General features: G+C 41.5%; 1 protein-coding gene across 2 annotated transcripts in view; it reads left to right on the top strand.

Moving 5' to 3' along the window:
• Positions 1 to 575: 575 nt before the first annotated feature.
• ROCK1 (Rho associated coiled-coil containing protein kinase 1) overlaps positions 576 to 14,347 on the top strand; it is an 84,008-nt gene continuing 70,236 nt past the window's right edge. For both annotated transcript variants that reach the window (XM_063167245.1, XM_063167237.1), the window contains exon 1: positions 576 to 1,673. In XM_063167245.1, coding sequence (XP_063023315.1) covers positions 1,581 to 1,673 — 93 coding nt within the window. In that variant the 5' untranslated portion in view covers positions 576 to 1,580. The remainder of the gene's footprint in view (positions 1,674 to 14,347) is intronic.

Here is a 14,347-nt window from a genome sequence, read left to right as displayed (position 1 = left end):
GAGCCGATCGCGCTGCCTCCCGCCCGCTCCCGCTTTTTCCTTCACCTGGGCAACGAGGCTGGTGAAGAGTCTGGAGCGCATATCCCATGAGGAGCGGCTCAGGGGGCTGGGGTGTTTATCCTGGAGAAAAGGAGGCTCAGGAGTGACCTTACCGCTCTCTACGACCACTGAAAGAAGGCTGGAGCCGGCTGGGGTCGGCCTCTTCTCCCAGGCAACAAGCAACAGGACCAGAGAACACAGCCTCAAGCTGCGCCAGGGGAGGTTTAGATTGGACATTAGGAAGAGTTTCTTCACAGAAGGGGTGATTAGACACTGGAATAGACTGCCCAGGGGGGTGGTGGTGACTGCCCTGGAGGTGTTTAAGGAAAGACTGGGTGTGGCACTCAGTGCCCTGGTCTGGTTGTCACGGTGGTGTTCGGTCATACGTTGGCTTGGATGGTCTCGGGGGTCTGTTCCAACCTCACCGATTCGGTGACTGTGATTCCTTCCCAAGCGCGCGCGCGCACCTCCTGCCGCCGTCCCGTCCCCGCCGGCACCGGAGCCGTTCCCCCCGCGCATGCGCCCCGTCCCACTGTTCAAACAGGAAGGCGGACATGTTGGTGCCTCTCGCAGGTTCCCTTGCAGCCGCCGGACCTCACGCTCTCCCCTCCCCTTAAGCCGCCTCCTTCCCTCCCCTCTCACGCCGCAACCTCGGGTCCGTCCTGAGGCGGTCCGGGCTGCCGTCCCGTCCGTGAGGCAGCGAGAGGCGGAGAGGGAGGGGCTGAACCGGCGTTGGCAGCGGCGGGAGGCAGCGAGAGGAGGAGAGAGGAAGAAAGATGCTGCTGCGGCCGTTCCGCCGGTGAGGTTACTCGTCCGCCGCCCGCGGGGGCAACTCGCCCGGTGCCTTCCTCGCTTCCTCGCCCTGTGCCCACGGACGGACCGACCCCACGGCGCTGAGACACACCGTCGAGAGGATTCCCCTAAATTTTATTTTTCCATCAATTTTTTGCCTTGTTGGTGTGGCTGCAGGCTTTTGTCTTTCTTCTGTTCTTTTTTTATTTCTTCCCCCCCCCCCCTTTTTTTTTTTTGCTTCCCCTCTTCTGTTGTTTCTTCTGGTTCACCGGAAAGAAAGCCGCGCTCCGGAACCTGGCACCGACCCGCCGGCGCTGCAGCAGCAGGGCGAGGAGGAGGGACCGCTACGCTGGAGCCCAGGACGGCTTTCCCGGCTGGGAAAATGGGAATGCTGAGGCGGTGGGGCCCGAGCAGAGGAGGGAGGGAGAGGAAACCTGCTGCTGCGGAGCTGTGAGCATCCCGGGAAGCTGCGTGCGTGCCTGGAGGAGGGGGAGAAGCAGCCTCGTCCCCCGCCTGCTGCGGGCTCCCCTTGGATTCTCTGCCCCCTTAGCGGGGACTTGCCCCAGAGACTTCTGTGATTGAAGGGATCTCGCAGGAGGCGCTTCCTCAGCCTGGTGCAGGCTGCAGTTTCTCTTTTGTGCTCGCCTGTTCCTGTTTTTTTTTTTTTTTTTTTTTTTACTTTATCATTATTATTATTTTTTAACCTTAACTTTGCTCTGGAATAAGGGAAACTTTTTAACTCCGGAAACATGTCGACGGGAGAGAGTTTTGAGTCTCGGTTTGAGAAAATCGACGTGACTTTGAAGGACCCCAAATCCGAAGTGAACGTGGACTGTTTGCTGGTGAGTACGGAGCGCCGATGGGCCCCCGGTCACGTCTCCCCGAATTCCTTACCCTGTGGGACCGAATCTCGCTCTCCTGGCTGAGTCACCGCCCTGCTCGGCTCCGTGCTGGTGTTTTGTTTACCCAGCGTTGGGCTGAGGGTGCGTGAATGTGCCCGTGTGCCGGGACAGCGGCTCCTGCCAAGGAGGCGCCTGCCCAGCCCTGCCTCACACTTGTCATCTCTCGCTGCCGGCGCTGCTCTGTGCCCCGCCGGCTGTCACAGGGGCGGCGGAGCCTTTCTTTCCACAAAGGCGGAATTCGTGAGTGCCGCTCCTCTGTGTGAGCACAGGACGTCAAATAGCTTTGACACCAGTTCTCTCTCCAACAGCTTTTTTAAAGACTGAGGTCCTCTTATGCTGTGGTCATGCACTGCAGCGCTGACGGTCGCATACAACGCGATTAATAAGCCCTTACAGGTGGGGGCAGGTGTTTAAATGCATTTTAAACTGGTGGTTGTGCTAGGCCTGCTCGCTTGTTATTTCCCTAATTGATCACACCTAATAGCTGGGTCTCACCAGTGCTGTCAGTGTAAAAACCGCACCATAGGAAAGCAAGCCATAACACTTCCTGATATAAAACCAACCAACGTCATTTGGTGGCTGATCGACAGAATTGGATGCTCTTTTAGTCCTCATTTAGTTCACTTAGTACCGCAGTAAACTGCATGCCAAATACAAGCAATTTGCTTGGGATACATCTGGGTCCCTAGATACGCCTAGAGATGTCCTTAAATAGTACCAAAGTGTAATTTGTGCTTTCACACTGAAGTAGAGGGCTTATTTTCTTTGGAGCAAGTGATGGAAGTTCTTTAGTGTATTTTTTTTCCCTGGCTTTCTGTTGTCAGAGAGAGGAACAAATAAATTGAATTTGTTCCTCGTATGAACTCTGACATTTGGGGTTGGAAGGGAAGGGAGGTGTGGGGGTGGAGATAGCTCTTAATAGTCATTCTTCATTTTCTGCTGCATGGTTCTTGGCAGAAAGCTTGCTCGAGCATAAGGCGGCGAATAGATTACCAGAATAATGCAAGAATCTGGGCAAGTTCACAATATTGTTTACTCTCTTTAACTTATTACAGGTTTGTGAGCTTCTGAAGTGTTGGCATATCAAACCTACATCCCTAGATAAAAGCAGAGCCTTGTGGATGCTGCTGTCACAAAGGAAAATAGTGCTGCATCTTCTAGTTAGCTTGCTTCTCTTGATCTGCTTTACCTATCTGTCATCTTAGAGCCACAGCTAATGAGGAAACCTCTGGTTCCTAGGATATAGTGTGTCAATTTTGGTACCTCGAGACTTATCAGACGTTTTTACAGCCAGGTTCTATTGATAGGTGTCAAGAGTATAAAGTCAGATAAGAGTTCAGAGTTTATATTAACCGTGGCTCAGTTTGTTAGTATGTGCTGAAGTGCTGGCAGTTCTATGGAAACCTTCCTACAGCGGTAGGAAGGAGTTGGCAGGTATCGGACATGCAGTTGGTAGTATCTTTAACTGTATTCCTTAATCTTATAATCAGTTTAAGGATTTGCCCCATTTCAGTTATCTTAATTGTGATTAGGAGCTAAGCTGTAGTCAGTTTGGGAATGAACTTGCTGGGATGCTTCCTGTCATGCTTGTTGAAAGTTTCAGAACATGCGTTTGCATTACAGATTTTAAGGTCCTTTGAAGTGACACTTTTTTAGGCAATTTCTTTTAAACTATTATCAATTAAAAAAGAAATGCTGCTTCTGAGGAAATCACTTGGTAAGCTAACTTTGTATATGTTTGGTCAATATATCAGTCTTAACTGCTGGCAGGACATATACTTTGCTTCACTTGTTCTTGGGGTCTTTTCCATAGAAGAATTTAAGTATCCTAACATTTTCTAAATGGCTTAAATATTTTACACCAGTTCTTAATGTGATGATTCACACTGCAAGCATCATTCTTGGCCCAAAGTACTATTTATATATCAAATCCATTAAAATCTGTATGGATATGCTTTTAAGGAAGAAATGCTTAGGTGTAGGTGTGATTGATCTGCATTTGAATACCTTCTGAAATTAACTCCCCGTTCTCCTCTGGGCAAGTCTCAGTTAAAGAGGGAAATATGACAGACTTTAGACGTGGTACACTTAACAAGAAAGTTGAATCATATTCTTCTGATCTGACTACATGCAAAAATTCTTTCTAGTAAAACTTTAAAAATCTAAAATATTTTTATCTTTAATTAAAGTTGTGCATTGATGTTCCTTATAACTGCTTTGGCTTTTCCTAAGCAAAGGTGGTAGCTGACTGTGTGTGTCTGAGTGGAAATACAGGAATAGCAGATACACAGACACTTCAGCATCTGATACTCTGTATGTGTAGGTTTAAAATGCTGGGGTTCATTTAGGTTCAGGGAACATTTTATTTGGCTATATGATGAAAAGTCCCAGCAATGCTCTTGGCTTCTCTTAGGATGGTTTTATCCTCTAACTTGGTTCCATTTTTCTTCTGCTCTTATATTTCTTCCCCATCAGTTTGTACCCTTTGTGAACTAACAGGCAAGACACGGACTAACCTTTAAATCAGCTTTGTAGCCGTTTTGGGTTTTGTTGACTGTCATAAGCTGTGTTCTGTATGCTAGAAAGAGTCTAAATTTAAATGTGCAGTAGTATGAGAACTCTAAGAAAAGAAGGTGGGGGTGGGGCCTGATACAAAGGAAGATGTGTTTGTTACCGATTCAGGAAGGTGTGGGAGAAGAGTGCTGACAACGGAGCAGAGCAGGCGGAAAAGGCACACTGAGGGCCTTGTAACTTCGATTTACATGCTGCAGGAAGGAAATTCATAAAGCCCAAGTGCAGGGCAGAGATGTGTTTATTTTTCCTGTTTGCTCTTATGTAATAAAAAACAGAGTAAGAAAATGAGTTTAGGTTGCAACTGTCTGTGACAAAATTTGTTTCTTTGGGGCTTCCATGCACTTGATTCAGTATTAGGCAGGGGAATCATAGATAAGCTGTTTTGGTTTTTTTTTTTTTTTTTTTTTTTGATGAGGCCTGAGGAGACTCAAGCCTGATTTAAGTATAGACGATGTGTCACAGCATCATGTAGTGCATTTTCTCAAAATATTTGTTACTAGTAGTCCTACAGTCCCCAAAAGATAAAATAACAGTGAAGGCTGTGTTAGAGAGGTGTCACACTGTGGGGTGTGCAGTGGTCAGATCTGGTGATTTCCATAGGGGTGCTGAATAGGCCCAAAGGCAGTGAAGTGACTAACTATTAACTTGAGCTAAGTGAGCTTAAACACTGAAAAGCAGTATTCAGTGAGCATCATTCTACAACAGTTTTTGGAATGAACCCGTGTTTTAGTAAATTCTTGGGTTTTATGGGCTTCCAGTTTTTGGAGAGTGGGAGGTAAGGGGTGTAATAAGTGTGGAGATATGGGACATTTTGACCTGAAATATGTTTTTGATTCTAAAATAACTAGTAAGTTTTCATGGAAATGTGTTTTGGTTCTCTCTCTGTTCAGGTAGGTGCTCACAAAGAGTGTTTTCATGGTTTATACAGGCACTTCAATTATTATATATATTCTTTTATATGTATCTAACAATATAATATTGTAATTATTCAGGTACTCAGTCAGTTACTTCCATAGTTGATTTTAGAAACTTCACACTTTTGGTGGTCTTAATCTTTCAAGTTGTCAAATATTTCATTTGCTGAGCAGTTTGTCTTCAAAATAACTGACAGCAGTAAACATTGCAAATCAAAGCATATCACAAACTTGTTTTATCTGCTCTGAAGAGGTTTCCATTTTTGTTGCACCAGAAATGCATAGCTACAGAGCTTGATTCACCTGTTTTTCCTAGGCCTGTTTCATCAGCTAGATGAATTCATATTCATCTGTCTTGCATAGGAAAAGGCAAGATGATCTCCTCATCTTTGATATTTGGAGTTCTGTATATCTATGTTACTAGACATATTTGCCTTCTGTTAAATGTGTTAGAAAGCACTTCTGAAGACTTTGTGATTAGGGATTTGGATAATAAAATTTTAAAAAGCAATAAATAAAAAGTAAATAACTGAAAGTATTTTTACTTTAGAGGTATCTGTCCAAATAGCTGTTGAAATCATATTGGCTGAAACCACATTAGCTCTGCTCTTAAAGTCTGAGTGATTAAATGCTAGAAAAATTTGGTGTCTGAGAAGCTTTCTTGATTGCTGATGAAGCTTCTTGTGTGTATATATATATATATATATATATATATATATATATATATATTTATTTTTTTTTTTTTTTTTTTTCAAGAAGCAGAACTTCATGAACAGTTGCAGATTGTCAGCTTCAGGATTCTTTAAGTTGTCTGAAGCTGGTCCAAAGTAAGGAAAGTTGTTGTGACTGACACAATCTCCTTGGACATCTTTCAGCCATTCTTTAGATCCCAGTGGAAGGTCTGCAGTTGCATTGGGACAATCACCAGCATCACTACAGACTGGGTGTTGAATGGTTTGAGAGCAGCCCTGTGGAGAAGGATATAGGGGTTTTATCTGAATTTCTTGCTCATCTGTCAGAAAATGTCCTTTTTGACAGGGGCTGTTAGTGTCAGGGCAAGAGTTTTAAATTGAAACGGATGCAGATTTAGATTGGACATGAGAAAGAAATTTTTTACTGGGAGGATGAGGATGGTGAGGTGCTGGAACAGCTTGCCTAGAGAAGTTGTGGATACACCATCCATGGAAGGAAGTGCTCAAGGCTGGATTGGATGGGGCTTTGAGCAGCCTGATCTAGAGGAAGGTGTCTTTGCTATGGCAGGGATTTGGTACTAGATGATCCTTAAAGGTCCCTTCTAACCCAAACCATTCTGTGATTTGGTAGTTAGATTCAAAAAAAGACTTCTGGCTGACCTAGAAATACAATTCCATGTCTTCAGGTTACCTTATCTGAACTTTATACGCAAAAATAATTTATGTTAATTATTACTATTAGTTATTAATGTTAATTAACATTATTAACAATGTTATTTAATGTTAATGTTATCTACTCATCACTACAGATTATGAAATATAAAGATTCATGGTAAGTTAATGATAAAATAGATCTTGATATGTTAGTCAAAGGTAAAATGCCACTCTTAAGTCGGCTTTGAGAATACAGTAATTTGATGGTTTCTTATTTCATGTTGCATCTCTTAAGAGACTTTTAGTAATATGTTAGCCTTTAGAAATTTAACAGTAGAGATGTGGAACTGTCAAAATGTTAGTATTTGTTTCATGGTGTATGGTAGATGTTAGAGAGGAATTAATAGTTAACTTAGCCAGTTCTTCTGCTTATAAAACTAGAGGCTGCGTAGGAAAGTAATTATTTATTTTTCCTATAAAAAGTTTTAATGAGAAATGATACTAGAAAGTTGATGTTGACACGTTTCAACAAGAGGAATAAAACACTCAACTAAGCTATAAATGCTCTTACAAAGTAAAAATATTTGTAAACAATGTCCTTTTCCCTGGCAACTACAGTGTGTTTTTTTTTTTGCTTGAGGGAAGGAAGAGGGAAACACCTGGAATTTGTTTGCTGGACAAATTGAAAATCAACCTGTTGGTCTGTGAATCTTTGAGGACAGTGATAGTTTCAGGAGCCACTCATTGAGAACTTAATAAATACTGAGGAGCCCTGTGAGCAGATGATGTTGGTAGCCTCACAGTTGCTGTTACCAGAATTCCCTGGGTCATACTTGAGTACTATATAAAAATAAAAAGCTTTTTAAGGTCTCTCACTAAAGAACACTGAGATGTTAGTCTTGATACAGGATGTTTATCTTGAATTTAATAGGTCCCAAACCATGTAATTAAAATCTTTTTTTGGTGGATGTTGCTTGATTCTATTTATCAAAACTCCTTTGTTGTCAAGAAATTGCAATTCCAAATAGAAATACTAAAAAACTGAACTTTTTTTTCTGAGAAAAAAAATTGGAGAATGGTTAAAAACTTTTCTGTCTTTGCCTTCAATTGTCCAGTCATTCCATCAGCAATAAAGCCAGAAGGATGATGAGACAGTACTGGTGAAACTGCAGGTAACACCCAGTTATAGCTCAGTTAAAGCAAATGCAAATAACACCATCTTTTAGCTTCCTTAGCAAGCTGCTGAAATTAACCCTGAAATTAATGCCAAGGCACACGGTGTGGACAGCAAACAGGAGGAGCAGGGAGCCGCACACAACAGGGAAACTGGAACACTGAACATTGGAACAGGCTGACACTGGAACACTGGCATGGAACAGGCTCCCCTGGGCTGTGATGAGTCCCCATCCCTGGAAGGGAGGTGTAGATGTGGCACATGGGGACGCGGTGTAGGGATTGTGCTTGGCAGTGCTGGGGAAATGATTGGACTCAATGACCTTACAGGTCTTTCCCAGCCTAAATGGTTCTGTGAACAGTGATTGAACAAGTGCTGAAACAGGATCTTTGAGAAGAAGAAAAGTGCTTTGGAGCTTCTCTTGTCCTCGTTGTTTTGCTGTGCTGAGAGGATGGGATTGCCTGTGCTGGAGTCTGCAGGGCAGAGCTGCTGTGTGGTGTCTCACCTGCAGCACGGTGTCAGGGTGTGAGGTGTGTGGGGCATCTTCAGTTACAGCTGTCTGGAGGCTGTCTAGACCAGCAGGAGCTGCTTGGCTGGGTTGGCTGCCCATGTTGCTACGGGAGAACCAGCACAGGATCAGCACCAGCTTTTGACTGGAGCAGGGGTCAAAGTCTATTCTGATACTCAAAATCTTGTAAAGGATTGGCTTTCGTTAGCTGAAAGCTTGCCACTCCCTCCCAATATTTATACAATAAAAACTGTCATGGGGACAGTATGTAAGATCTCTTTATTAGTGGGTCCTATTTGAAATCCAACTGCAAATTTCTTTATTTTAGCTTCTCTTATGCTTTTATATGCATTCATTTTTCTGTTCTTACACAGAGCTCAGAAATACGTGAAGATTTGCTTGTTTTTTGTCAGTTGCATGGTCTAAGATGATGCAAAGACTGTGCTTGGAAATCTCTGTAGGAAACACTGCACACACTAAGGCTTCATTTTGGACTCTAGATTGGAACTACCTAAGAGTGTTTCTAGCTTGAGTGTGTCTGGGCTGTGGAGCTTATAATTGAACTGGAAACACAAGTGGAACATGTCCTTGTTTTTTCTTACAGATCTTCATGAGTCATAATATTCATTAAAAAAATCCTCAAATTCTGATAGTTATGTAAATATTGACTAATTGTCTTTTTATATTTTTTCTCTAACAGCGTAGAAAGCAGCATAGTACTTAGTGCTGCACTATATTCAGATGTATGAAATGCTAAGGTATGAGTATATGCAGAAAAAAACTTGATGTGAGATATCTACATAGAAGATGGCTGTTTGTTTTCCTGTGTAGTCAGTGACTGCTATGAAAATACTGTTTCTGTGGAGGCTGAGCTTAATTTTTAGCAAATAAATAATGGCCAAAAAAACCCCTGACTACACAAAACTAAGTATGTCATCTGGAATGTGCTTTTTGAAGAAGAGGAAGCCAGAAGATTGTCTTGACATCTGGAAATTTCAGCTAGGAAATTTTTTCCTGTTTTGTGGTTGGAGATGGTACATTTTTCAGCAGATGGTTAGTAAAACTTGTATTATAGCCATAATGGTTATTTCCAGTGGGAAAGTGTAGAGGAACAGTGGTTTCAGGCATTCATCTCCAGCTGGCTGCTGTTTGATCATTTGTTTCTTTTGTCTAAATCACTTACTTTGGATGGTGATTTGGAAGTCTGCCTTCTCAATTTTTATTACCTTGTATTGTGGGAAAGTAGCATATTGTTGAGTACAGATGATGGTTTTTTCACAGAATGATTGAGGCTGGAAGGAACCTCTGGGGGTCCCTCATCCCCCTGCTCTGATAGAGTGGTCTAGACCAGGTTGCCCAGGAAGGCTTTCGACAACTCTGCAACCTCTCTGGGCAACCTGCAATTTTCCACTTCTCAGAATACTTTCTCTGTTGAAGCTTCACACAGCAGAAAATAAAATTCACCAAAACTAAATAGAAAAGTCATCAGTACTCACTTGGCATTTATTTGCAGAGTTCTGGCCTTCTTGTTCAGTAAATCTGTTTCTAGCCCAAATAATTTATTTGAAGGTATCTGCCACAGAAGATTAGAAGAACTTTTTGCGTGGAGGCATTTGTAGATGTGGCTATTTTAAGCATAAAAATTTGTATCGGAGGGGTCAGTTGCTGTGAATTTATAAGCTCATATTAATTTGTGAGTGTGGTTGAAACAGAGGTAGGATTTTACTATTGGAGCTAAAAAGAGAGTCATTGCTTTGTTGTGATCTCCAGTTTGCACTCCACTAGTGCCGCTTCAGTTTTTCATGGTTATGGAGTCTTGTATTTTCTGTATGTGTACACAGATAATTTTCCTCTTGACAAGCAGTGAGGGGTGCTGGGTAGGGCTTCCTTATTGTCCTGGAAGTATGAAAAACTTTTGGTACTGATGTGACAGGAACATCTCCCTGAGAGACTGGAGAAGAGGAGAAACTGCTTGTGGAGTTTTTGGGCAGAGTCTTCAGAGGAGAATCTTCGGCTTCAGACTTTGACTTCAGAGAAGCTGAAGTGTAAGGTGTCAGTACAACAAGCACCATCTTCCTAGAGTATGAGATCTGGGGGCTCATTTGGCTACAAGTGTTAAACTGACTCTGTCAAGTGGTTAAAGAGGGGAGGAAACCTCTCCAGCCAGGATCTAACCAAGTAGGAGGGGATGGGGAAGATTCCAGGAGGGGTGAGGTGTGGGTGGGACAGGAGTGAGAGTGCACTGGTTGTAGTTGGCTTGTGCTTTTTGCAGATCCTAGGTTGTACAGATAATACTGGGCAGGACATGAAGCTCTGGTTGAAAATAGAGATAATACTCACGCCTCACAACTTTGTTGTGATACTCTGCACTGCTGTCAGTGTAAGAGGTGGAATCATAGAATTCTCTTCTTTGTTATTAAATCTGATTGTACAAATGTGTTTTTATACTAATCTCTTCTTAGAAAGTAGCTTTGATTGTAGGCATGTGAAGAATCCTGTTGGTATTGAGCTGAGAGAATTTATTCTCCCCTTTCAGAGAGGGAAGGTGGTTCTGCCACTTCACTGATGGTTTGTTTGTTGCTCTAATACATCTTCTGTGGGTAGCTGTCCTCCTTCTTCAACTTACTACTAAGTTCATTGGCAATTAAACAATTGCCAGCATAACAATGATACAATTTTTGGTGGTCTTGGGATCGTTCAAATCTGGTGTTACATGCTATATATCCTCTTTTGTGGAAATTCAAGGCTGAAAGTGGCGCCAGCCAAGTGGTAGACTCACTAGAAATTGAAATTTTTGCTCTGCTAGTACTGGCAACAGTCACCATGGCTTTTGAAAGAGCGACCATTGTTGCCAACATTTGTGTAGCAAAGATGGTGACAAAAATAAAAGAATTGCCCATGAAGACCTGTGAGTGAAATCTGAACAATTGATGTGATTGTGTATTTTAATGGGTTGCTTTTTGTTTGAGCAGTAGGCTTGTTGGTTGTTTTTTTTTTTTTTTTTTGTCTAACACACTGAATTTATAATTAGACATGTCATTAATGAGCTAGGCTTTCTCTGTAGCAGATAAATCAGTAGGTTTCCTGGGTGAGCTTTTGTCTGCTGTCTTTTACTAAAATGCCCATGGCTATTTTTAGCCTTTCTCATACTCCACAAACTGTTTTGTATACATGGGTTTTGGAAGCAGCGTGACCTTCAGGTGTTTGGAGATAGTTTTGACTTGCAAAATCAGGTGGTCAGAGAAATCATCAGAGCTAGTCACAATGTGCTTCTGAGTCAAGCTATGAAGACTCTTGGTAGGAAAACCATATTTAGGAGAATTCTGGGTTGTTTGCCTAAAGAAAAAAGTTGTAACACAAAGAAGGTCTTGTATCACATAACTTGCAAGCTCAGAGCTGTTAATTGATTCTGCATGGCAGATTGGATTGGAGTAAGGAAAGGACTAAAAGTCTCTCTTGTTCTTGTTCTTGATGAGTGTAAGGTCAGAGGAATCTTTGAAGTGTTTTCCTTTTGTTTTTTTTTTTTTTTTTCCTGTCCTCAAATGCCTTCCGGCTTTGATAAGAAAGCTTTTGTCCTTCTGAATGCAATGTGAACATAACACTATTATCATTAGTGGTTTGGACTTGGGATGGAAGCAGATACCATGTAGAGGCAAAACTGGGGTGTTGGATGCTGGTGCTGCAGGAGCTGCTTTGTGTCTGGGACTGCAGTGACTGTAGGCAGCTCCTCTGTGCCTTTCTGCCTTCTGTGCAGTTGATTTTTGGTTGGTGTCAGGGATAGTTGGGATGGCTCCATTGTTCTTTTCTTTGGTTGTCTCCTCTTTGAGCTCCTGTCAAAGAACAGAGTCAGATTAACTTCACCTTCGTATAAAGAATAGTTTCTGTCATAGATCTTTAGAAGTTCATGGGAAAGAAGGGTATGAGAACCGTGAGTTTTAGAGGAGAGAAAAAGGTTTTTTTTCTTTTTATATACCCTATTTCATTGCAATTTGACAAACTCCTAGATATGGTCAGGAATAAAAGAAAAGGTTCATCATAAAACCACTTATTTGCAGGTTGGGAAGTTTCTTTCAAAGTTTCTGATGCCCTGTAAGTAGAAACTTAATTTTTCAGTGTAAGATTCAATCAGAATAGGCAGCTGAAGGTTTTCATTCAAATCTGGCTATCTTGTGAGAGGTTGACTAACTCTACCAATGCAGGACATCTTTTGCTTTCTTTCCTGTATGTTTCAACATCAAAAAACTTACCTTACAGTGGTGCTGTGTTACTTATATTTTGTGAGAATAAATAGCAGTGTTCAGCAAAAATGTAATCCTTCTTTCAAGTTGAAATTCTAAGCTTTTTTCTGAATGATAATTCCACTTATAGGCCCTTACATGTAATTTAGGAACAAGTCTTCTGAGCTGATGGGTTAGCAAAAGTGGGAAAAAAAAGAAACAGTCATGAGTTTTTGAAGAATTACTTCAAAAAGTAATATGATGTTTTTACAAAGTAAGTTGTTTTTTTTTCAGAGGAGTTGGAATCAACATAACCTCTTTCATAACAATGGAAAAATACACAATCTTTAACAAATAACTTGCAACTTAGAGCTAAGCTTGTGCTTAAGATTAGATAATTCTCCGTAAATCTTGCTTCCCTTGAATTTCAGCATGATAAACAAATGTCTTTCAGGTATAATGAAGTGCAGCTCACAGAAACGAGCTGGTTTATTTGTTAAACTTCCTTCCCACATCCAGAAGAAGGTGGAAGCAGTGTTAGCCATAAGAGCACCTGATGAAGTTGGGCAGGATAACCATGTCTTCATCTCTGCAAAATACAAGAATCACCTAATTTTTAAATCCAGAAAGGTGGTGTCTGTTGTCATGATTTTGTGTTCTTCAGCCGTCACATAATTTCTGTTTCACTTCTGCAGTAGAAATAAAACCAATAATCATGTTCTGACATGGAAAGGAGAAGCAACTAAGGGGACAGTCAACAAAAATTATTTTGTCAGTAATGCCAGTCTTGTCAATTTATAGTTTCCAGTTAATTCTTAAACTTGTTCAATGGGTATTTGCCTACCGTAAATTACTTAATTATTGACAGTTATAAAAAATAACTTTATCCTTTTGATGTTGAGGTTGTGAAAAGTCAGTTATTCAATTTAATTCTTACTCTTGTTTGAGTACTAGTCAAACATCTCTTGAAAAGATAGGAGGTGAAATGACAATTGGTGTGCCATGTTATCCTCTTGCCTTGGTAAATAAAATATCAACAAATAGAAGCATCAGTGCAGTGTCCTTGATACTGTGATACATCTTTCTTTGCTTTTGAATATTTTCAGCTGCAGAACACAACAGATTACATTTATGGTGTGGCAGCGGTAGGGTACAAGAACAAAAAAACACGCTTTGTGGAGAAGGAAGTCTTGTCTGTATGGAAGATAATTACACAAATATGAGGTTTGGAAAACAGGCAGAGAAATTAGTAAGATGATAATTAAAGATGATTTTGGTGTTAGAATTGTTTGTTTGGCATAATGTGCCTAAAGTTAGGGTTTCCTGATTTCTTCAGTCTTTTTCTCAGAGTGTTTTGTATTTCTGTTTCCTGCATCTAAAATAAGGAAGTACTTCCCCCAACCCCCACAATTTGTGGTTTGATGGCATGGAGGCAAGTTACTTTTTGTACTCCTTTTAAGGGGTAGGGAAATTTCGCTGGTAGTACCGTTAAGTATTCGAAAAGCAGACCTCAAGCTACAAGGACGTGTGTCAAACATGAATGGCCAACAAAAACCTCCACAGCAAGACTTAAAGTCAAAAGGCAGGCTTGAGTCTGTTTAACATTCACTGGTATGTTGCAAACTGCTTTTTAAATATAATTAGTTGCTTTCAAATTCTTTAATTATTTTTGTGGAATCAGAAAATTCACAGAAGTACAGAGTTGGACCCACAAGGATCACCCTGACCTTGCACATTTTACAAACCCCAAGGATCCCACCATGTGCCTTAGGGTGTTGTCAGAATGCTTCTTGAACTCTGTCAGGGTTGGTGGTGTGACCAGTTCCCTGAGGAGCCTGTTCCAGTGCCTAACCACCCTCTGGGTGAAGAACCTTTCCTAAT

The sequence above is a fragment of the Melospiza melodia genome, chromosome 1 (assembly GCF_035770615.1).
Source record: "Melospiza melodia melodia isolate bMelMel2 chromosome 1, bMelMel2.pri, whole genome shotgun sequence".
Taxonomy (NCBI): domain Eukaryota; kingdom Metazoa; phylum Chordata; class Aves; order Passeriformes; family Passerellidae; genus Melospiza; species Melospiza melodia.
This window is presented reverse-complemented; position numbering and strand designations above follow the sequence as displayed.